Raw genomic sequence first — 25228 nt, 5'->3', positions numbered from 1 at the left:
GCTCAGGGCAAATCTTTCTCAAAAAAAAAAGATTTTTTTTGTTTTTTTAAATATAGCACAACCACGACCAAGCTCGTGTGATCTCAGAAACGTAATTTGGTTTAATATTAGCAATATCAATGAATATAATTTCACCACTGTAACAGATTAAAGGAAAAAAACATGATCCTCTCAATGGAGCTAGAAGAAACATTTAATAAAATCCAACATTAGCAAACTAGGAAGAGAGAAACTTTCTGGAAAAAGTAAAATCTAGAAAACCCTATAGCAAACACCATTCTTAGTGGTCAGTATGAAAGCGTACCCTTTAAGATCAAGAACAAGATCAAGACAGGATGCCTATTACCATCACTTCTATTTAACAATGACTTCGAGGCCAAGAGGACAAAAAGGCTAAAAAAAGAGAGAAAACGTTTAAGGACTGGGACCACAGGGGAGTGGGTGGGATTCATTAGTTTCAGATGATACATCCATAAAGAAAACCCAAAAGAATCCTCATTTACACTACTAGAATTAATAAGAGTTTAGTGAGGTTGCTGGCTTTCAAAAATCAATATTTTAAAAAATCAAAGTGCACGTCTAGACACCATGAACAAAAAGTTAGAAAATGATTTTTTAAAAAAAAAAGATATCAGAGATGAGGTCACCAATCATGTGACAGCAGTTTGCGGAGGAACCTGTCTTTGAAACTGTCCCCAAAGTGACGGCAGAGAGGAGCCAGCAGCCGGGGAAGCAGACACCCAGGCGTGGAGACTGACCCTGCGGGACAGGGGGATTCATTACCGCGGGTGATCTGGGTAAATTTGCTGGGTCCTGAGCTTCTGCCCAGAGTAGGGCTGGAGAAGAAACACTGAGGAACCTGAAGGACCTAACGTGATTCCTGTGTCAAAAACAACTGCGTGTGGAAGGGTTCCAGGCTACTGCTGTATCAGATGGGGACGGAGTGGGGTTATCACCGTGGCCAATGAAAGCGCTCCAGATCACGCTTTGAGACCCAGTTTCTTACCTGCTTTTGTCCTCGCAACAGACCAGGTAGTAAGCTTGGACTTTCAAAAAACAGAAGTATTATCTGTTCCTTTAACACCTAGCAGGTGGTTCCATTTAAACATTTGCCCTTGGTGAGCAGTTTCACGGCCAGCAGCAAAGCCAATGCAGCACTGTCAGCCGAGAAAAGGAACATGCTCCACTATTTGAAGACTTGAGACAAGCTGTGGAAGTTTCTTAATCTGACAGTGGTTTCAATGTGTACTTTATCTTCATTATACCAGAGCCAATATCAAGCCAGCAGTCTTTAGACTGCAATAATATTGGGATCCACGTACTCAAGAAAGGGCCCTTTTTCTACCTTATACTCAAGACAGAGCCTGTAAGTAGAATTTCTGGACAGACTGACGGTTCTATTTCTTTGTTTAGGGTCTTCTCTTATTTGGCTGAGTCTATCACAGCTCCACGATTTAGGCCAGGCACCAAATACGGATGAGATGCTATTCAGTGGCTCAGAATCAAAACAGGGCGCTGATCCACTTAAGCCATCAAGCACTCCCCATTGTACCACACTCCCAGGCCTGCAGGATGCAACAGACCCTTTTTACTATGACTAACAACAAGGACGTAATTTTCTTCACCTTATGTTTTATTTCTGTGCATTGAATGTGAGACAGATAAAACAGCTTAGGAATAAAATCAATACCATCGCTAACTTTCTTATGTATATATTATTCTGCAGTATGGATGAATATTACTAATTGCTCTGGTTCTTCTCAAAGGGTGCTGCTCTTTATCGAAAATGCAAATTATAGCTAATGGTTTGTTCCCCCACTCTATCTATAACCAATCCATGTTCTAATGTTTGTATGTTCTTCATAAAACTTAAGTATGACTGATTAACAAACTCTGTTTCCAAGAGGGGTATGCACGTAAACAGGATAATAGAGTCATTTTTTTCAGACGTGAGTATAAATAAAATAGTATTTTTTAGAGTTAATATATATGTGTGTGTATATATATATATACATATATATATACACATACACACATATATATCTCTCTTAAAAATGTGAAACACCTGGGAATATATCTAACAAAACTTATAGGGACTGGCCCAGTGGTGTAGTGGTTAAGTTTGTGCAATCTGCTTTGGTGGCCCTGGGCTCGCAGGTTCAGATCCCAGGCACAGACCTACACACCATTCATCAAGCCATGCTGTGCCAGCATCCCACATAAAAAATAGAGGAAGATGGGCACAGATGTTAGCTCAGAGACAATCTTCCTCAAGCAAAAAGAGGAAAATTGGCAACAGATGTTAGCTCAGAGCCAATCTTCCTCACCAAAAGAAAAAAAATTATAATATATTTATGGAGAAATTTTTGAAAGCACTGAAAGGCATTTTAAAAAATAGCTAAATAAATGGAAAGTCATTCCATGTTCATGGGTTGAGAGAGTCAACATAAAGAGGCTGATTCTCTCTAAATCCACCTAGGGAGTCAGTGCAGTTCTCATCAAAATCCCAAACATTGTTTTGTTGAATCTGACAACTGATCTATATAGAAGGGCCAAGGGCTAAGAATAGCCAAGGCTGTGCCAAATAAGATCAAGTCAGGAGAGGCGGGGAAGACTTGCCTTCCCAGGTGTGGAAAAGCTATGTGTGATGGTTAATCTCATGAGTCAACTTGACAGGTCACACAGTGCCCAGATATACGGTCAAACATTATTCTGGGCAGTCTGGGAGGGTGTTTTGGGTGAGATTAACAAGTATCTGAGTAAACTGAGTAAAGGAGATTGCTGTCCCCAGTGTGGGTGGGCCGCATCCAATCAGTCGAAGGCCTGAACAGAAGATAAAGACTGTCCCTCACACTGACTGCCTTGGAGCTGGGACATGGTTTTTTTCCTGCCTTCAGCCTCAACCCAAAACATTAGCTCTTCTTGGGTCTTCATCCAATCCACTGGAGGCCTGAACAGAATAAAAGGTGGGATAAAGGAGAATTCACTCTGCTTAATTCTTTTTGAGCTGGGACATTGGTCTTTTCCTGCCCTCAGACTGGAACTTACACCATTGGCTCTCCGGTTCTCAGGCCTTCAGATTGGACCTTTACAACAAATCTCTGTCTGTACAGAGATGCATATCCTATTGGTTCTGCTTCTCTGGAGAACCCTGGGGGGAAAGCTCAGGGCTGGGTCCAGCCTGGATTTGTGTCTCACCTTTGCTACTAATAACTGGGTCCCTGGGCAAGCGACTGCCCCTCTCTGGGCCTTGGAGCCCTCACCTCTAAACTGTGCTCACCCCTAGCCCTTACACGGAGAATCTCACATATCCAAAGTACATTCCAAAAGGATCCCAAAAGGATCCCAAAGGCACCACAATCCTGAAGGCACAGTCATTCTGACCTTCTTTTAGGAAACACACCCATCTTTGGGGCTCATCGGTTCCTCCAAGGAGTTACCCCTCCACCACCCCCCCACACTCTCGGCATTGACTTAAGTGAAGCTGAATGAGAAGCTTCCACTTGTGCGCACGGCGTGTGGCACATGCAGGTGCTGGGACCAGGTCTCCCACAGCGGGTGCACGACAAGCTCGTTGCCTGAAATCCAGCCCCCCTTTTGCTCTCATAAAGGTGGCTTCTCGGTGTTGGCATTTGGGAAAAGCAGGGAACACCCCTTCTTTGGCAGTACTTCTCGGCTGGCTTTCCGGGTGCTGTGTGCCCTAGGAAGGGATGAGAGCAATTCTCCCCATCATTAGAATGCACCAACACTCAAAGACAGAACAGCCCGACCTCGTGGTGTTCTCAGAGATGAACCGTCCCACCACCCCACGCCCACAAGCCCAGGAGGAAGCCGCCGTCCCCACCCCGGACCTGTATTTGATGTCGAATACTGTGGAGTCCTCATCCTCGTCATCCTCTTCGTTCAGCGGGGCCATCTCCACCCGCTCGGCTGGAGTGGTGATAATGTCATACTTGCGGGTCTTCTTCAGCCTCCTTCCCGACCTGGCAGAGGAGAAGCACATCCCTGAGAACTCCACCATCCCCACCTGGGGAAACCAGGCCGCTGCCTCCAGCCAGGCTCCCAGGAGACCTAGCCAACACCCCAGCTCCTCCACTTCCAGCCACGGGACCTCGGGCGGGTCACTGGCTTCGCTGACCCTCGTCATCCTCATCCACAAAGCAAAGATGATTACACCTGCTCCGAGCACGGAAAACCCCAGAAATCAAGATAAAGAATACCCAAATGCAATATTTTAGAAAGGCAAAATTAACGTAAAGAAAATACACCATGAGCAAAAGATCAAAATGTTCAATGAGGACAAGGTCTAGCCCTGCGCTTGCACAGGCACGACAGCCCTGACCCCTACCCCCCTTCCCCCCCACCCTCCACCCAGCCCCGCTGTGTCTGCAGGTCTCTCCTCTGAGCACAGACGACAGCGCCTGGCATTGAGAGCACTGGCCTATGGGCCGGCCAGGTGGGACTAGGGTCAGGGCTCGGGCACTCCCTGCCGGGGTGATCATGGACAAGTCAGTGAATCTCCCCAAGCCTCAGTCTCCTCATAAACAAAATGGGATAAGAGTAGTGTTTGTCCCTCACAGGCGAGGGAGGATTAAATGAGATGATGCGTTTAACAAGCCTACAAATGAGGCTCTCAGCAAAAATTACTGTTAGTAGGGGCTGGCCCAGTGGCATAGTGGTTGAGTTCACGTGCTCTGCTTCAGTGGCCTGGGGTTCACAGGCTCGGATCCCAGGTGCAGACCTACACACTGTTCATCAAGCCATGCCATGGTGGTGTCCCACATACAAAATAGAGGAAGATGGGCACAGATGTTAGCTCAGTGACAATCTTCCTCAAGCAAAAAGAGGAAAATTGGCAACAGATGTTAGCTCAGGGCCAATCTTCCTCACCAAAAAAAAAAAAAAAAAAAATACTGTTAGCAAAAATAATAAACAGAAGTACTACAGCCTCTCTTGTATGACAATGACTTGTAAAAATGAGTCAATATCGTATCCACCACAAGGATTTATGAGGATAGCAAGTTACAACACTAAGCTTTTACCTCTGGGATGGTAGAGGGTCACTGTGGACCACAGGGAAAGTGCTGAGAGAGGCCACTTGGGTCTCTGGCGTCAGTCCCTCTGCATGAAGGATGCCATATATATGGAGCATGGCTGAAAGTTTATGATGCCACCGGGAATACTACTATTATTATGACTACTGATGCTCTTTGCATTTATTTCCCCACTATCTTGACCTTTTCTCCAAATGTCTTGTATTCTCTAGTGTCCCTCCTTCTGAAGTATATCTGAGAACCAGCCAAGCCCAAAAATCCTAAGTGGGGCACTGAAGAATCATATTCTCTAAGCATTCTTCCTGCAAACTGTAAGCCGTTCCCGGGGGGAGATCACACCAAGGACACATGTGAGATCTTGTCCTCCGCAAGCAGAAATTCTTCAAGAAGTTTGCAAAATAATGAAAAAAGAAGTGCACCTTCAGGCAGCAACTTGCTCTCATCGTACCTAGTCTGATTAAACAGAAACGTAATCTACGAAAGTGTCACTTACATATAAAATACACATATTTGTCTGTATCTTTGGCGTAAAGCAACCTCTACAGTCTATGGTACCTGCTCCCTGTGGTTCTTTGGGTAGAGGCCTTGGGAGACGGGGAGAAAGCAGCTATGAAGCTGATGAGCCCCAAGCCCCACCCCAAAGTTGTGTGTCCCTCTTGCTTTCACCACAGTATACACACACACACGCACACACACGCTCAGAGGCACGGGTGTGAGACTTCTTGGATTTTGAAGACAGGATGAAGCACGGTACAGATGCCAAGCCTGGTGGTGGGAGGCGGGAGGGGCACAGCCAGTCGCCTCCCGCATGGCCCTGGGACAACGGTACCTTGGAAGCAGGCTTTGTGCGGGAGTGTCAGTACTAACCTTATAAACGCCGTTGGCCCCATGTGCTCACCATCCCCAGATTCTTCTTTTTCTCCACCTCCCCTCAAAGGAGGGAAATAAATCTTTGCATTCTGCCTGAGATGATTTATAATCCCCGACCAATTCCCTCTCTAATACCGGATGGGGGAAATTTAAGCCCAGAAACAGCTCCGTATGCCACAAGCAACCCAAGGCAAAGCCACAGGAAAACCAGCCGTCCTCAAGCCCTCAAGACTAGACTCAAACTCCCCGTCTACGCAGACCCACACACCACACCTTCCTCTGGAAGACGGCCCCCTGGCTCTGCCCAGATGATTCACGCTGTGGGGAGGGAGCACGTGGCTTTGCAAGCAGCGGGGCACGCCCCTCTGTTGACCCTGCCGTGCACCCAGGTCACCCGTTCCCCACACGCATCTGAACAAGCATCTGCGGTCCTAGGAAAGGAGCCGCCCAGTGAAGCCAGGTCTTGAGGACGCACCTGTAGACGCCTGGAGAGTCTGCCGCCCGATGGCTACAGGCTGAAGGCTCCCAGGCTGCCTGTGACTCTTTCTCAGGTGTCGTGAAGCCTAGAAACCACAAACTCGGATTCAAAAAAGACTTGAAACCTCGTTTAGTCTTTGGCCCTGGGGCAGGACTGACTGCTGACCTTGGAAGAAGGTTCCAGAGGCTCTGACTTCAGCCCTGTTTCATGGGAGTGGATCCCAATCACCCATAAAGTCTTCTTCCTTCTTCCCGACTCAGTCTTCCTGCCTCAGAATCTGGTGATGAGAAAACTAACCTATTTAGCTCAAAAGAAGACCCTTAACAGTTACCCACGGAGAAGCTGGAAAACAACCCCAGCCTCTAGAACATCATGGCCCACATGCTTTAATGCCAACCATTGCAACCACATCACCTCAGAAAATAATTGTAAACCCTGAGATTACACAGAAGGTGTGATGGTTCATTTTACATGTCAACTTGACTGGGCCACTGGGTGCCCACACATTTGGTCAAACATTATTTCTGGGTGTGTCTGTGAGGGTATTTCTGGAAGAGATTAACGTTTGAATCAGCAGACCGACTAAAACAGATTACCCTCCCTAACGTGGATGGGCCACATCTAATCAGTTGAAGGCCCGAATAGAACATAAAGACTGATCCTCCCACGAATCAGAGAGCGTTCCTCCTGCCTGACTGCCTTTAAGCTGGGGCATCCTTTTGTTTTGTTTTCTCCTGCCTTCAGACTCAAACTGAAACATTGGCTCTTCTTAGATCTCAAGCCTGCCAGCCTTGGGACTGGAACTTACCCCACTGGGTCTCTTGGGTCTCAGCTTGCCCACTCATCCCACAAACCTTGGGGCTTGTCAGCCTCCACAATGGCATGAGCCAATTACTTATAATAAATCTCCATCTCTATCTCCTTGGTTCCATTTCTCTGGAGAACCCTGACTAACCCAGAAGGCCGTTAGCGAGAGTCCTCATGCACGCTTCAAACGCCAGTTCCGACAGAAGGAGCTGAAGAAATTACATCTCAAACAGTCAATTCTCTGAGACACAACACCCCTCACAAAGGAAGAGTCACTTCTGCTGTTTGGCTGTCGAGCGTGTTAATAAGGGAAAACTGGGACTCGTGAGTCAAAAGAGACTCAAGCTCGTTCGTGGCAGAGGCTCACGGGCTGCACCGAGGAGGGCCTCCACGGGCAGGGGGGAAACTACGCGATGTATGAATGGAGTCAGGTGGGGTAGGGGGGAAGGGGGTCTTCACATTGCTCCCAAATTAAAAGGCGAACCCTTCCTTTACCAGCTGTGCGAGTCAGAAGCAGGAAAACGTGTGAACAGAGTGGCTCAGCGTTTCCCGCATATCCTCAGATTGCCGAGCCTAACCGTCCTGGGGTCAGAGGATGTGCCATCCCGCCTCAGAGAGGGAGACCATGAAAGCCGGACACAGCTCAAAGCCGAAACCACCTTGCCACATCCTGCTCTCTCTTCTCTGAGTAGGGACCCCCCCGATGTGTCTTTTCTAATTAATAACAGTCCACAACAGCTGAGCTCTCCCTGGGTACTGGCTCAGCAATTCACACGTACGATGGCATGGAAAACATACAAATCACCTTAGAAGGCACTGTTGTTACCTGTTTTACAGCTGAGGAAACTGAGGCTCAGAAAGGTTGACGTCCCCATAGCCACATGGCTAATAAGTAGCAGAGTCGGGGTTTGAAGGCAGGCGACCCGATGACTAGACAGCTGGACATCTGCGCCTCCTTCGCACATGCTTAAGTGACAGTGCTACCCGACTACTCGGTTTGCAATGTGCCCAGGGCTTGAGAGCTTAGACTGTGGAGACAACTCAGGAAAACCCAAGGGCGTAGTGAGTGCATGTCGTTCCTGATTTGCTCAAAAGAGGGCCAAGGGCTGCCCCAGCGCCACCTTCCCTGACGGGTCACCTTGACCCACGTCATGCTTGCCAAGAGGCCGGGCACCAGCTCTCCTCGCCACCTCCCACTCCCTCCCAACAGCAAACCCCCTCCATATCCCCAGCAGACTTCGCTCGACTTTAACACCCAGAAACTCTCGTTCTGGAACTTGTCACTCTATACACGTTCCTATTTCAAGTTGATCTGGGTGCACGTCTAATAAACTCTCTCTAAATCGTGACTCCTTCAGGACATGTGCCAGTTTGGGGCAGGCCAGCATCCGTGTCCTCCCTCCTTTGGGCATCTGTATCCTCAGTGGCCTTAGTGAATCCCCGTCCCACACGGTCCCTGTGGTTGAGAAGGCCTGACCACTGACCGCACTCCCAACTCCAGGAGGGAACATGGGACTCAAGCCAGAGCCAACGTGTTGCAACCCCCAGGCCATGGCAATGGGGTGCAGTCTGGGAGGGCACGTGACCTATCAGGGCCAGTGACCCTTTGCTAGGAAGGCAGGAAAAGGGGCAGTAAATGCCCTGCCCATACTCACTGGCATCTTACCACCTTCTAGAAATGGAAAACAAAGCCAACATGGCAGAGAACAGATCAGACAGAGAGAGACCATGTTCCAACCCACTATGAAGCCAGCCGTCCTTGGTAACTACAAGGCTACTCTCTTTTCACCAAAGTCAGTCTGGGCCAGGTTTTCTGTCACTCAACCTAAAGAATTCTAAGTGCCACCAGATCTCAAAGGAACAAGGGCAGGCCCAGCATGAAGAGGAACCATCATTGTGAGAATAAACACCATCTTGGGATTTCTCCACATTTTAAGAGTAAACCTTACACATATAATTCTCTCATTTCCTCAAACCCTTTAAAACCTTAGGACTCTTCTCTGCTCTAGAAACAAACAATTATAGAGAAAGAGTTTCTCCATGGCAGTATCATAAATATTTCTGCTTCCGGCTCCCCTGTGAACAGGTTTTCCAAGAAGACAATCATCCTCAAGACCCCCTCATGGGGCGTTTAGGAGCACCCTGGCCTGAGGAGACAGTGAAGGCCACACGGCCACGGAGAATCTGAAGTCACCCCAGCCTCTCCAGGGCACAGTGGGCCAGCCTCAGGGACAGAGCCCTCACCTCCCAGACGCACGCACCTTGAGGAGGAAGCACCTGGTTCTAGAATGAGCACAGGTTGAAGGTCAGACTTAGGTTCAATCTCAGCGTTTCTGCAGAAACACAGAGCGGTTTCCTCAACCATCCAGGGGGTGGGGTGGGCGCCCGAGCAGCACAGCAGCTGCGAAAACTGTCAGTCATAGGAGATTCAGGAATCAAAGATGGGAAAGGATATTGCTGGCCCACCCTCAACAGCACGGCACCCTTGCCACAGCTTTTCTTTTCTGGAACAAGGTCTCATTAAACCAGGTGGCCTCAACGAAGAAACTGCAAAGGGGGGTTGTAAGGAAATGTCCCTATTGTGCCTCCCAGGAACAGGCAAGGCCAGAGAAGTTCGGGAAGAGACACAGGATTCTTCCACTGGAACCAAAACACACATTTCCAACAAGACAGAGGAGAAGTTCAAATTCTTCACTCTGAAATGTAATCCTAAAACCAGAGCGTTGTTTATTCAAAGGCCCTTTCAACAGCTGCTCAGAAGCAGGTTTCCCAAGGGGCGCCAGCCGGCTGCTTGTGCAAACAGCAGGGCCGAGCGAGCGGAGCCTGGAGCTGGGCCACCGACTTGGAGAGGGGCCTCCCTTCCTGCCCTCCCCCAAAGAGAAACTAAACAAAGCCAGCCCTCGAGGGCGAGTTTGTTATTCGAACTTCAGCTCTCCGGGGTAGAGCGGTCAGATCCACAGACCACGTGTCCAGACACGGAGGTTTGGATCTCGCCTCCGCCACTCCTCAGGGCAAGTCGCTCACCCGGAACCTGAATCTCGTGTCCGTTTCTACTGCTTGCCAGGTGCAGTCAGGGTTCTGGTGACAGATCCTCATGGTGCTTCCTCACCCTATCCACTTCATGGGGCCACCGTTTTCCCATTCCCCAACAAGGCCTTGCCAGGACAGCCTGGGCAGGCCAGGTTTCCCCCTTCTTCAGGCTCCTGTGGTCTCCATTCATAGCCACCACCCCCACTGCAGGGTGCCATCAACCTGAGACTCTGACGTACACGGGCCTTCCTGCATCATCGCTCCACTAGGGTAATAGGGACAGCAGCCACCATGAGGCAGCAACCCTTGGTGCCAGGCACTGATGCATCGTCTCATCGCAGCCTCCAGCCAGTGAGGCATCACGGGGTCAGGGAGATAGAAGCCAGGAGGCAGCACACAACCTGCCCTGTGAGTGGGACTCAGATTCAGGCTGCCCGAGGCCAGGACCCGAGCTCTTCACACTCCAACGAGAGGCAGGAAACTCTCCTCAGACGTTTGGTCTCCTCATGCCCTTGGAGTGGCCCCCCCAGGGACACCTCTCAGGCAGCCAGAAGTGCAGTCGCAAGATCTCTTGGCTGCCCGCCACCTCCTGCTACAACCAAAAGCAACCCAGCGAAGATGGTGTCAAGAGAAGGAGGCCACACCGCGCTCTCGACTAGAAAGTTTCAACCTCATCGAGATCCCATGCCTCCTGAATTCATCTACAAGCTTCACAAAATCAAAGAAAACACTGACGGATTTTTGCTGGAGAATCTAGACTAGCTGATGCCAAAGTTCAGAGGAGGGGAAAAAAAGGGCAGCAAGAATAGCCAGGAAAATTCCAGGAAGGAGGAGCGTGAAGGGAAACTGACGTTAACTAGAGTTCGCCGAAGGCTGGGGCTCGAGACGGGGCTGGGGTGACTGCTGATGGGCTCAGGGTTTCTTTCTGGGGGGTGTCGCTCTGAAATTGATTGGGGTGATGGTGCACAGCTCTGTGAATAGACTAAAAACCATAAATTGGACACTCCCAATGGATGAACCGTATGGTATGTGAATTACATCTTATAAAGCTGTTATCAAAAACAGAGAAATAGATGTATACTTATACAGGCCTGTGTATATATCACATTCATGTGTGTACTTATATAATCTCTCTGGAAAGAGTCACAAGGATGGACAGCTCCAGAGAAGGAAGCTAGGTGGCTGAGCGACAGGGGTCGGAGGAGACTATACACTGGCTCCTCATCAATTTCAAGCATTGTAATTATACGACCCATTTTTAAAACAAATAAAATTCAAAGTAAGTAACTAAAATAAAATTTTAAAATGAACTAAGCATGTGTCACACCTGCCTCTTCCTGGAGCTGGCGTGGGAGTCCCTCTGTCCTGCCCAGAGGCTGCACGTCGCCTCCTCAGTGTGGTTTTGCTCATCTGCTGACTTCAGGAGCCAAACCCAGCAACTCAAACCTTTCTTCCCCCTTAGCTGTTCTCATCTTAAGCCCATGAAAGTAGCTCTGTAGCTGGCTTTCTGCTGGAACCACACTACTTCTCACAAAGAGCATGTAACCTTGGATATCTAGAAAAATGAAAATAGAAAATGAAAACAAAACGTGGAGGACGAGACCAAATCAAGTAGCTGCTGCAAGTGGATGGGAGTGCCAAACCGGCGGGCCTCATGGCCTGGCGGAAGCTTCGGGTGCTCTGGGGACAGAGGTCTGTCCCCTTTTAACCTCTGACCTCCACCCTGAACCTTCTCCCTCAGATCACAAGACATAACTGAGCCTTCCCTAACCACCAAGTAGACTTGAAAAGAGAAAGAACGTGACTCCAGAACCCACTTTCCAGCCCCAGCCCCCACTCCATCCTGTAGGGATCAGGTGCCCCAGAGGCTGTGACAACAGCGCTGCTTCCCCTGGAAAATGAGCGATGACCTAGGATCACTCCTGGGCTTGGGTGGCAAAGCCACCACTACCAACCACCAAGGCGGGTGGCCGGTGGTACAATTCCCAAGTCCCAGCCTTCCTCCCTCTCCCGCCTTGGACACAGCCCCTCCTCTTAGAGCAGTTGAGAGAAGCCACTGAGAAGGCCAGTGTGACATGAATCTCACCCCACTCCGCTCCAGATGGGCAAGTTGAGGCACTCGGTTACACACGACCAAAGCAGTTCCGCCACTGCAGCACGAGCTTCCGCATCTCAGCAGCCCAGCTCTAACACGGCCCCGGCCAGCCCTCCTGAACACGGGTGTCCCAGAGCCTTCCAGATGCACCCGGCGGCATCTCCACACCTTACCCCTGTCCTGGGGCCGCCCCCTCCCGCAGAACCAGGGCCCCTCTGTTCCAGGACCAGCGCCCAGTCAAGCGCAATGACTCCAAGCACCATGTCAAGGCCCCAAATGCCCCAGAGCCCCACAGGCGCAGGAAACCAGTGAAGCAGCCTGGTGTGACAGAAACATTAGAACAAACACAGTGACAAATGGTGACCAACGCTCTGTCTCAGAGTCAAGAAGACACAAGGAGTGGCACTCAAACCCAGTCGAGCTGGAATGGCCACTCCCCAGCTCCCACCCGTTCCTGTCACATGGAACAGAGGCCTTGTGTTTCCAGGTATTCCCACCTGTCAAGAAAAGCAGATCCAGATTTTCACTCAAACACCCCCGATTTTTAAGTGTTCTTAACCACCCCAGTGGTTAAAACCACTGTGCAGATCAACACAAAACTAAACTAAAACACACGTCTCTGGGCCATCAGTTTGCAACCTCTGACTTAGTTTCCAGGCCACGGTTTATTTGGTCATGGGTGTCAAGCATGAGTGATATTGAATAATTCAGCTAAAAATCATGAGCCCAGAGACACGGACTGATATCCACATTCAACCCAGGGCTTCCTTCTGTCAGTCCACCAGCAGTTCAGTCACGATAGAGGGGGACCAGTTGCTATTTATACAACCTAGCTGCTTCCCTCCCCTCTTGGGCACCATCCCCTCAGGATTAACAAAATGGTACCACTGTTGATTGATGCCAATGCCTGCATCCAGCACACAATACAGAGTGTGCCCTGGGGGGCTTATACTTCATATAGGATCACACAATGTGGGCCAGATAACCCCAAAGAGCTCAACTACATGTCTTAGGATTTTTCTTCTTAACACTATAGCATTTTGCCTCCATCTGCTCCCCACCCTTGATTCTCTTTCCCCATCAATCCCTGAGGGATAGATCTAACTGTCATTCTTCCAAGACAAAATAAGCACACCCAGGGTTTGACCTTTCTGAGGAGGCACATGAAATATGGCAACTGCAAACGCCCCAAGACCTGTTCCTCCAGCTCCTGAGTGTGTTTGCCAAGGGCTGGGCTCACTTCGCTTTCACAGGAGATGCCAGGTAGGGGAAGCCAGGCTTAAAGTGACGAAGGAGCCTCTAGGGCAGCTCCATGGTTTCCAGGGCAGTGGCAAGACAGCCAACAGGGACTCTCTGGTGGACCCAGGGGACCCAACCACAGCCTGGAAACTCTGGGGTCACTGTGCTGTGGGACACACGTCATAAGTGACCCTTTTAACAACCACTTGGCCCTGCCACGTGGTAGGGGAGGCGTGGGAATGTCAGTCCTTGCTACCACCACCTCCACTTGAGAGACAGTCACTTCTCAGCAGACGCTCCTGACCTCTCCGCCTCAAGCCCAGATGTCCAGCTGCATGGCTGGCATCTCCATGAGCGAGTTTCACCTGTACCACATCCTTTTTCTCACCAAGCTTTCTCCCCTGCCTGACCACCCCCTTTACCACATCTCCCCCTTCTCCCGGTCCTTCAGGGCATCCTGGCATTTTCCTCTTCCTCCTTTTCATCCACTCGGGTCTCCAGCGCCCCCAACTGGTCCTTTCAGCACCTTCCACGGGTCTCTGAGCCACCCCGCACCCCGACTCAGCCATGTCACTCTTTATCCATTCACTCAGCAAACACTTATTAAGCACCTAAAATGGGTCAGCATTTCTAAAGCAGCCCTCTGATTGTTTCACTCCTGTATTCCAATCCTCCATTTGCTCCTCTGACCCAAAACAACTCCCCAAATCCTCCAGCTGGAATTCCTGTCTGCAACAGGGGAAGGGTGAGGAATGTTGGATTGGGAGCCACACTGCTGCCCTTCACCAGCTGCGTGGCCTTGAGCAAGACACTCATCAGTCTGTGCCTTGATTTACTCCTCTGTAAAATGGGGACTCCAACGGCACTCTCATCATAGGAACAAGGAAACACACAGAAAACACTTAGCATGGAGCCTGGTACACAGCAAGGGCTTAATAAATACTAGTTGCTATTCTTATTGTCAACATCATGACCATTTTCACAAACCTTACCCACCACAAACCCTCCCTGGCCATCTGGTCCTGGGAGGACCTCTTCTGCCACACTGAAGTCCTAACCATCCTCCTCCCCAGGCCATTCTGTCCCCACCAAAGGCCCTGGGGCCGTCCTTTCGAGGTTGATGCTTTTGTTTGACACATCACTCTCCTCATGAATTGGATTGCTTCTCATCTGCCAAGGAGAGCCATCTCCCAGATTGAACTGGAAGCACCCTAGCCTCTGGTGTGTTCCCAGAGGGTCCCCACAAACCCTCTAGGTTCACAGCAGGCATCATTAAATACACTGGGAAGATCGCTCTATCCATTCAGCCATGTTTTCTCCTGGGTCCTTGGCTGGGTACTGGGGAGGCCCAGCTGGTCCAGGCCAAAACCTAGCCTACTACGTCTTGGAGGCCCAGTAAAGGCCAAGCTGAGCATCAAGACCCCTCAGCTTAAGTCCGACTTTCCCTACAAACTCACTGGATGACCTTAATAAGCCCTTCCCAGTTCTGGGCCTCAGTTTCCTCATCTGTACAATGGGTGGAGGCAGAGAGGTCAGGGGAGCTCTCAGTGCAAAGAAACCCCACACCTGAGAGGTTGCAAGGCCCTGCAGCCCTCTCAGGCCTGAGGAGCCCTGCCCAGGCTCTCCCCATGTGCCCCAGCCCCTTCTCTGCTCCACACCGGCCGGGGGGAGTGAATTTCCTCCTCCCTGCACCCCTAGGAATATAAAGATCAAGTCCGGATTCCCGGCAGACGGCCCTTAGATTAAGTACGGATTTTTACGGTGAAACCATGACAACATAGTTCTAAATTCATAGTCCCAGAAATTCCCTTTACAAATGGTTAGAACCAAATACCAGCCATAAAACTAAAATACCGGACACAACCCCTTAAGCCTTCCCTGCTGAAATCTGGGAGACCTTTCCTCCCGGGACCCTCTCCCTACAGGACGCCATGCAGACGCTGACACTGGAGGTGCCCCACGCCTCGACGTGCCTCGGGTCTCAAGAAGAATCCGCGTTTGCAGAGCCCAAACACAATAGGCACACAGGCATGAGTTTACAGGTAAAACCAGACAGGCCAGAGGGCTCAGGGGTAAATTACAGAGGGATTTCCCTCCCTTTCCATCTCTATAGAAGGAATCAGCGGCAGGTGCCGGGTGCTGGTGGGGCACCTCCTTCACTCGGGAAATCAGTAGTCGAGGGAGGTCCTATGTGGGGTCCCACGTGTCCACGGAGGCTCACTCAGGCTAAAGAGTCACCAATTTCATTTTGTAAAGGCTCAGAAGCAGATGCACCTGTCTGATTATTTCGACCATATGGCTGTATCCTCATTTACAGGCAGAAGCAAGACCAAAAGGTTGGGTGTAAATTATATCTGCTTTCAGGGTGTTATTTTTAAATACAATAGGACACTCGGCTGCTTAAAGGGGAACTGGGGACCTGGTTGACTCGCTCTCAGCTAAACACCCCCATAGCCCTTGGCAGCGTGCACTCTAATTAGTGATGCCCAGAAAGGTTCGGAAAACCGCTCACATCAGACACCCAGCAGCCTCGCAGCCAGGACTCTCAGAGTTCTCACCCTCGCACTATTGACCTCTTGGGCTGCATCATCCTTTGTGGAGGGGGCTATCCTGTGCACTGCAGGATGTTCAGCAGCACCGCTGGCCTCTAATCACGACATGCCAGCAGCATCCCCCTCCCCAAGTCAAGACGACCAAAAATGTCTCCAGACATTGCCAAATGACCCCAAAGGGGGCGAAATCCGCCCCAGGTGAGAACCATTTGAGGGACCCTATTCTTCCCTTATTCTTCCCATGTGCCATGCCTTCTTTTTTTTTTTTTCTTTTTGAGGAAGATTAGCTCTGAGCTAACATCTGCTGCCAATCCTCCTGTTTTTGCTGAGGAGGACTGGCCCTGAGCTAACATCCGTGCACATCTTCCTCTACTTTCTATGTGGGATGCCTGCCACAGCATGGCTTGCCAAGCGGTGCCATGTCCACACCTGGGATCTGAACCAGCGAACCCTGGGCCACCAAAATGGAATGTGCGAACTTCACCGCTGCACCACCGGGCCGGCCCCCATGACTTTTTTTTTAACTTGGTGGAGAAGTGAATCAAGGGCACACTCTCTACCCTCTTTAAAAGACAATCTGGATTTTTGCTGTTTGAGGTTTCTTTAACACTCTTTCTTCACTGCGGTATATAAAATGACACAAGGTGGGCTGGGGAAGGTGGTCAAAAGGTACAAAATTCCAGTTATAAGACAGATAAGTCCTGTGGATGTCACATACAGCATGGTGACTGTAGCCAACACTGCTCTAAGGATGAGAGCTGCTAAGGGAATAGATCTCAAAAGTTCTCATCGCAAGGAAGAGACTTTTTTGTCTTTTTCCTTTTTTTTTGGATCTATATGAGCTGATGGATGTTAATTAAACTTATTGTGGCAATCATTTCACAATATATGTAAGTCAAGTCCTTCTGCTGTATATCTTAAACCTATATGGTGCTGTATGTCAATTACATCTCAATAAAAAATCCAATTAAAATTAAATTAAGATGAATACGTTTCACTTCTATAGCTTTTCCCCCAATTCAAAACCTTGGTCAAACAATCAAAAATGACCTCCTGGTGCCAAACCACCTCCACAATCTCAAAGTCACAAAAAAGGACTAGGCCTTCTAACCACAACTCTGCCCAAAGCACCGATTTATTAAAATAATGTTAATATGCTAATGAGCAATAACTAAAAACATTTCAGAATGGTCACTTTCCCCAAACCCTGAAAATATTAAGCTTTTGTATTTTTTCTTAACTTAGATTCTTATTACAAATGTCAATACACAGACGATGGGGAATTGGGGAAAGCCGGCGGAGCAGGAAAGCTTTCGTTCCTTTTCAAAGACCTGGCTTAGGAAACGAGCTAGGCTTCCATGGTGCCAGCGTCTTCGGGACACGGCAGTGTGTGCCTCTGCCACGGATCCAAGTGTGACAGCTGGGCAATGTCAGATCACCTAGAATTCACCTTCCTCCGCATCTCCCAGGAAGCACCAAAACAAACCCTCCTTTCAGATAAGAGGATTTTACAGGGCTTTTGAAATAAGAAGTGGCTGGGCATGCAGCCAGCAGAGATCTGGGAGAAATGTGGCCTGGGTAGTAGAGCTGGGAGACCTGCCAAGATGGGGAAAGGATCCGCAAAGCAAAGGAGAGTGGTGGTTTCAGGTGGTGGTTACCCCGCCTTGTCTACACTCTGTTCATAAGATAACAGAGAGTGAAGTCAGATCCTCCCAGATCTCAACTGGTAAAGGCAGACCCAAGAGAGTGCATGGGGAAAAGATACAGAGAACAGGCCCGCTGGCTGAGGCCTGCTCTGCCTGAATCCATGCAACCCCAGCGGACACTTCCCAACATCAAAAGACCAGAGGAATCACAGTTTTCCACTTCAACACCACCTCTTTGTTGATTCCCTTCCAGCTCTCACAAACATGACAAGTAACAGACCAATGGGGGATGGCGCACACACGCGCGCAGAGACACACACACACACACACACACACACACACACACACGCACGCACGAAGGTACCCTCGCCAGAGGGCCCTCTGCTTCCAGATTGCCTTTTCCTCCTTCCAAATTTGTCTCCAGGCTTAAAATAGTTTTCCTTAATGATTAAAATACATGAAAAAGGTGGAAATGATTCTGCAGATGGGGAAATCGGATTGCTTACTAAGTATGAGAAGAGACAGCTGCCCAACCTCAGCAGAAAACAGAGAAATGCAAAACAAAACAATGAGACACCAAATTATACCCCTCTGATTGGAAACCATTAGACAATTGGACAATACTAAGTGTCGGATATGACGGGAGGATCTGAGGACCCTCAGGCACTGCAAGTGGGAGGGTAAACTGGTTTATACTCAAGGAAATCAAGTCTGAGCACCGTGGGACCCAGAAATCCCACTCCTACGTGACACCCCAGATGGTCTTGTACGGGTCCTCAGGAAGACACGTCCAAGGATGCAGCAAGGAGCTGAGTGTACAGACAAGGAGAGAAACAATGAATACGTGTCCATAAGGAAATTCATACAATGTAGAAATATATCATGAATCATAAATAAATACACGATAAAATAACAATCACCCACATTCACACGTGCACGCACACATATATAGATTTCTTTGTGCATTCACATCAATATATATAATTTATCAATTTAAATAAGCTCATACTATACCTGCTGTTTGTGACCTGGCCCGCTCACCAACATCCAGCGAGTACCATATCAACATCACCATTTTTACCAGCTGCACAGTCCTCCACTGTCAGCATTACCATAATTTATTTAACCAATGCCCAATTGTCGGATACATAGGTTATTTAAGGCTTTTCATTATCAAACAGAACTGCTCTGAACTTCGTTGCCCATGCATCTTTCTGTCCGCTTCTAATTAATAAAATTAGAAGCAGAGTACGTATCAGTGTGAAAAATGTGCATGCCTTAGGAATGGAATTGCTTGGTTAAAGTTATATATATTTTTCACTACAATACACATTCTTTGCTTCTAATTTTAACAGTTTCCTTAGATCCACATTTTTTCTGTTGTCTGCCAAAGTGACTCCTTCAGGGAAAACAGAAAACTGGGCTAGGATTGCTGCTTCCTAAGCAATAATACTAACTATGCTCTTCCTCCCTTATCTGCATTGTTAAGAAAACGGAGGGCCGCCATGGGAACAAATCTTGACCTCACAGGTTTCCGGCATCAGCCACGCACCTAGTCACAGAGGACATTTTGAGAAGCATCAGCAATGCAAAATACTAGACGTTCAAAATTCGTTTGTTAAAAATATCTTTATGCCATGCCGGCTTGTGCTTGGAGCCACAGCAGGTGTCAGAGAGACACAAAGGATGAAGGCCCAGCCCTGCTCTTGGAAGCCCTCAGCCTGGGAAGGCAGAGGGACACATGCAGAGAGACTCAACTCCTGAGTAGAAAATTCAAAACTTGAGTATGTTCTGGGAGCACTGGGGGTCCTGGCTGGGACCAGGAGGAGGCTCAGAGGAGGCAACACAGGCAGCCAACAGCAGTGAGCTGGCCACGCAGTCTTGGTGGTGGAAGGGACTCCAGACAGAGGGTCAGAGACAAGACACGCAGGCCCGAGGCCACACGACACCTCCGGAGAACCCCTCAAAGTCCAGCAGGGCTGGAGCAGCAGGGAGAGCCGAGAGGGGGGCTCCCGAGGGAGGCAGGGCCCCAGTCACGAAGAGCCAGCCTTGCCACACGCTAAGGAGCTTGCGCATGGGGGCAAGGGGTGGGCAGAAAAAGGATGAGACCAGAAGAAGGAGGATGGACGGGAGTGTGGACAAGGTTGATGGCAGGAGCGCCAGCCTGAAGGATGCCGCTGTGATTCAGGAGACAAGGTCGACAGGTGCTGGCAGGTGGGGAAGCTTCTGTGGGGGAAGGTGTGTAGATGCAGGTGAGGGAGCCTTGGGGGGCAGGTGGTGATGGCCAGGATGCAGCTAAGGAGCTGGGAGAGGGAGCAGGTACAGAAGACGCTCAGCCAGCACAGAGGCGTTCAAGGGACCTGATAAACCAAAATGTAGAGCACCATGAAAAGGCGGAAAGGTGACAGCACAGAACACCCAGCAGCGAGATGGGCTCTGGTCCTGCCTCAGTCACAGATTTGCAGAGTGTTCTAGAATCTTGTGGATGACTTACTCCACTCCCCGGTATGCAACATTCTGCTCCGCAAAGGAGTACGTGGGGACTGTGTACCATCAAGGTCCCTGCCAGCTGTAAAATGCTGTAAGCTTCCGTCTACATCAGAAACCGGGGTGGCAGGTGTCCGCCTGCAAAGTCACCCCAACAAGAATGCCTTCTTGGGAAGACACAGATCACGGCCATAACTGGCTCCTCCTATGAATCGGACGGAACCTTCTTCCAACACTCTGCACACAAGGCAATGAGGACCCCTCCTTTCCAGGCCTGCGAGCCGGTGCTCCCACTCAGACACGCGCCTCAAGGCCCTCACATCTGGCCGCATGCTGCTTGCTTTCTCCCCCATTCCTGGGTAATAAGGAGCAGACTGGCAAAATAGTTCAAATACCTTCTTAAAAAGTACACCGCCTTGTGGGCTCGGTGGCCTATTTTAAGCGAACTGTTTCAAATCTCCAGGCTCAGAGCGGCTCTAGGCATCAACGTTCACTTCATCTGAACAAGCAGGAGGTCAGTAAAGGACTACGGGGCACCCACTGCACACCAGGCCAGCATGGGTCACAGAGACACTAGGACAGACTGGACATCCCCGCCTGCAGGGCTGTCTGCTGAGTTGGGGAGCTGGGCACTAAACCCAGCCTCGCAGCACAGCAGGAGAAGGCTTGTATGGAGGATGCACAAGGCTAGGGCTGGGGGAGGCCAGAAAAGGAAGTGGTGGTCTCACTCGGACGTCCAGGAAAACTGCACAGAGGAAAGAGCATGGGAGCTGGGCCTGGTGGCTGTGTGCAGTCTCGGCAGGCGGCAGCAGAAACCAGCCCAGGAGCGAGAAAGCACACGCCAGCACCGTGAAGTGTAAAGAACAGAGCAAGCGACAGGGAGAAGGCTCAAAAGGGCTGGCTGATGGCCACAAGATGTGCCAGGGCCAGCGTGTAAGGGTCCTGAATGGCACGCTCAAGTGGTAGCTCCAGGGAGCCAGTGAAGTTTGTAAGCAGAGGAGCGAGCACAGTGAGAAGGATAGGGTGAAGAGGGGGGCAATTCGATGCCCAGAGCACATCAAGGGGACCAGCACAGTGAAGAACGACGTGGCCTGAGCCAGGGCAGGAGATGGTGGGACAAATGTGAGACCACGGTTCCCCCTCCTCCATTTTCTCAGGACCACTGGCATTTAAGCCCACGGACCCACAAGGAAACACCTTGACTCAAAGTCACACAGCAACAACAGCAAAGCTCAATAGAGAGCTCCCAACCCTGCCTTCCCAGGTCTGGTTTCTGCTCCTGTGCTGAAAATGCTCCCGGAGGGGAGAGCAAACCCATGGCCCCAAACCTCCAAGAGCTGATCAAACACAGAAGCACACTGCATACATTTGGAAGGGGAGGGAATGGGCCGTGAATAACTGACACACGCACACCCAGATTTCCCGGCGGCCGGCCTGAATAACAGGACACATTTAGTGCATTTCCTGCACAAACAGAATTTCCCAGGCATTCGGGGAAAATGTCCTCCTTGCATTCCCTCAGCCCCCCTCCATCTCACTACTCCAGGGAGCTGGGTCACCCTTCCTAATTTCCCAGAAACTTTCTCCCTGAACTTGAGCAACCTACAAAAGCTTCTCCAAGATCCCTCACGCCCCTAGGCATCCTCACTGGGGCGGCTCAGGCAGCCAGAGGCATGGGAGAGTGGTCTGCATCCCCCACTGACAGAAAGTCACCGTGGGCGCAGAGGGTCACCAGGCATCCCCGAACCCAGCTCCAATCCAGGGCACAAAACGCACCTCAAACAGCCGTCCTGGGGGCATCCACACACGCCAGACACTGCTTCTTTTGGTAGAACAACGAGGAAAAGAAAAAAGACAGGTGGGGTGTGAGGGAGCCTCAAACGGAAGGAAGGGAGGGGTACCAAGGTAGGAAAGGTCAGCCAGCCTGGGCTCAAAGTCTACCTCCACCACTGAGTTTACTTGGATAAGCCACCCTACCTCTACTGGAAATCTTTTCCTCATCTGTGAAATGGGTATGAAAATAAATTCCGTGTAAGGTTATCAGAATTCGGAGCCCTCCTGTGACTGTTAACCATTAGCAGGGTTCAAAGGAATCTAATAGTTAGCATATATCGTTAAAAGGGGAGAAAATTCCTAAAATGTTACCAGGGAAAACCAGACGGGCGCACCCCTGCGTGGCAAAGCCGGGAGCCGCTTGGCCAGCCGGAGCGCATCAAGGCGCCAGGCTGGAGCCGAGCCACGCACCCGGAGCATCTGTGCGCGCAGGTGGAGCGGGCGCGTGGGGACAGCAGGTGGGCCCGCGCGGGAGGACCAGGGGCAGCCGGACCCACCTGAAGACGCGCAACAGCAGGCAGGCGATGAGCAGCGCGGTGAAGGCGCACGCCACGATCACAGCCGCCTTCAGGGTGGGCAGGTCGCGGAGCAGGCTGGAGATGCGGGTCACCAGGGTGTCACCGCTGCTGTTGGAGCTACTGCCGCCGCCGCCCGCCGTCCAGGTGGCGTTCCCGGGCCCCGGGCCGGGCTGCGGCGGCGCGGCGGACTCGGCTCTGCTGGCCCGGGCGCCGGGCGCGGCCAGGAGCGCGAGCAGCAGCAGCAGCGGCAGCGGCAGTGGCAGCTGGAGCGGCAGCGGGAGCGGCGCAGCGCGCATGGTGCGGGCGGAGGCGCGGGCCAGGCGGGGCGCGCGGCGGAGCCCCGGGTCCCGCGCGAGCGCCGAGGCCTGCACCGGGGCGCCCGCGGCGGAGGCGGCTGCGCGGGGCTTGGCAGGAAGCTGCGGCGCCCGGAAGAGCCCGCGCCGCCGCCGCCACCAACACGTTGCAAGGAGTCATTCGACGGGCCGCGGCCCCACGTGGGCGGGGCAGGCCACCAGGCCCGGTGCGTGCTGCGCTCCGCTCGCCGGCCGCCCCTATTCCTCTGGGACCCGGGACCCGTTGGAGAAGTAAGAACAGCCAGGCTCACTCTTCTGCAGGCGCTGTCCTGCCCGTTTCATGTTTTATTTCTTTTAATCCTAAAACCTCCTTAGGAGACAGGTATTTGTCATCCTCCTTTAATCGTTGATTTAGGACCCAGAGAGCCAGTTCACAGCAACCCAGATTGTCAGACTAAGAATCAAAGACCGTGGAGGGAAACCTCCGTTTCACAGATGGGAAACTTAAGGCTCTAGAGGGAAGAGGGTTGCCCGATGACCTAGGCATTGCATATATTTCAATACCTCCCCAATTTCCCCCTTTCTCTCAAAAGGGGTTTCTTATCTCATGGCTTGCGATTTTTCAGGCGTTCTGCACCTCTGCTGATGAACTAGACTGAGGTGTGCATTTCTGCATTCATACCTTTGCTGTGGAACAGCAGTGGGGCAGTTAGCAGCCTCCCTCCCAGGCTCAAGTTTCAGACTCCAGGGAGTAATTGGCTTGCTGCCTCTGGTTTGTAGGCTAAATGATGCTGAAGTGGAGAAAGACCTTTACGGAGGTTCTAGTGGGAGGCCCAAAGGTGGGAACTGATGGAGGGCACAGAGCGCTTTCCTGGAGAACTAGAAGCTACACTGAGGGCCTCAGGTTCCACCTTGCACCCTGAGGATGGATCCTGGCAGGAAGCTCTCCAATGGTGGGAAATCAAGTAAACACACATGACAAAGATTCAACGACCTTAAACAGCTCATTCTTGGTCCTGCTAGAGAGAGAGACAGATAAGTAAAGATAGTACAGTGTATTCCTTAGCCATTGCTGCCTTGAAAATTACCCCAAGACTCATCCGCTTAAAAGAATACATATGTATTATCTCACAGTGTCTGTAGGTCAAGAATCTGAGCATAGCTTAGCTGAGTCCTCTGCTTCAGGGGCTCTCACAAGGGTGCAATCAAGGCTGGGGCTGGGGTCTCATCTGAAGACTTGACTGGGGAAGGATCCAAGCACAATCAGTAGTTTTTGGCCACATTCAGTTTCTCACAGACTGTTGAACTGAGAGCCTTCGTTCCCCACTGGCTGTTGGCCAGAAGCCACCCTCAGTTCCTTACCATGTGAGCCTCTCCAACATGACAGCTTGTCTCGGCCAAATGTGCAAGTCTAACAAAATAGCAATGTTGAGAGGATGTGGAGAAAAGGGGACCCTCATACACTGCTCATGGGAATGCAAACTAGTGCAGGCACTATGGAAAACAGTATGGAGATTCCTCAAAAAACTAAAAACAGAAATACTATATGACCCAGTGATCCCATTACTGGGTATTTACCCAAAGAACTTGAAATCAACAATTCAAAGAGACTTATGCACCCCTATGTTCATTGCAGAATTATTCACAAGAGCCAAGAATTGAAAGCAACCGAGGTGCCCATCCCCTGATGACTGGATAAAGAAGCTGTGGTATATATATATATATATATATATATATACACACACACACATACACAATGGAGTACTACTCAGCCAGAAAAAAGACAAAACCTGGGGCCAGCCCAGTGGCACAGAGGTTAAGTTAGCATGTTCTGCTTCAGTGGCCCGGGGTTCTCCTGTTCAGATCCCAAGTGCGGACCTATGCACCATGTATCAAGCCATGCTGTGGCAGGCATCCCACATATAAATAGAGGAAGATGGGACAGGATGTTAGCTCAGGGCCAGTCTTCCTCAAAAAAAAAAGACAAAATCATCCCATTTGCAACAACATGGATGGACCATGAGGGTATTATGTTAACTGCAATAAGCCAGACAGAGAAAGACAAATACTGCATGATTTCACTTGTATGTGGAAGATAAACAAATACATGGACAAAGAGAACAGATTAGTGGTTAGCAGAGGGGAAGGGGTTTGTGGGGTAGGCAAAAGGGGTAAAGGAGCACATATGTATGGAGATGGATAAAAATTAGATTAGTGGTGAGCATGATACGGTCTATACAGAAATTGGTAAATAATAATGTACACTGGAAATTACACAATGTTATAAACCTTTATGACTTCAGTAAAATAATTAGAAAAAAAGTGT

The 25228-nt window shown here is 50.3% G+C and overlaps 1 protein-coding gene across 4 annotated transcripts in view; it reads right to left on the bottom strand.

The window, feature by feature from the left end:
* The window catches only part of FAM174B (family with sequence similarity 174 member B), a 35021-nt gene extending 11957 nt beyond the window's left edge, over nucleotides 1-23064 (bottom strand). For 3 of the 4 annotated variants that reach the window (XR_006887634.1, XR_006887633.1, XM_046654691.1), the window contains exons 1-2: nucleotides 22589-23063; nucleotides 3852-3983 (exon numbers count right to left, since the gene is read on the bottom strand). Coding sequence is in view for 2 of the 4 variants with exons in the window: in XM_046654691.1 (XP_046510647.1) it covers nucleotides 3852-3983; nucleotides 22589-22905 (449 nt within the window). In the remaining 2 variants the exon portion in view is untranslated. Of the gene's footprint in view, nucleotides 1-2360; nucleotides 3701-3851; nucleotides 3984-22588 lie in introns of those variants that run through there. The other variant, XM_046654690.1, reaches the window with a different exon arrangement.
* Nucleotides 23065-25228: the final 2164 nt, after the last annotated feature.

The sequence above is a fragment of the Equus quagga genome, chromosome 2 (assembly GCF_021613505.1).
Source record: "Equus quagga isolate Etosha38 chromosome 2, UCLA_HA_Equagga_1.0, whole genome shotgun sequence".
Classification (NCBI taxonomy): domain Eukaryota; kingdom Metazoa; phylum Chordata; class Mammalia; order Perissodactyla; family Equidae; genus Equus; species Equus quagga.
Note: the sequence above shows the minus strand (reverse complement) of the source record. Positions and strands in the feature narration are given on the sequence as shown.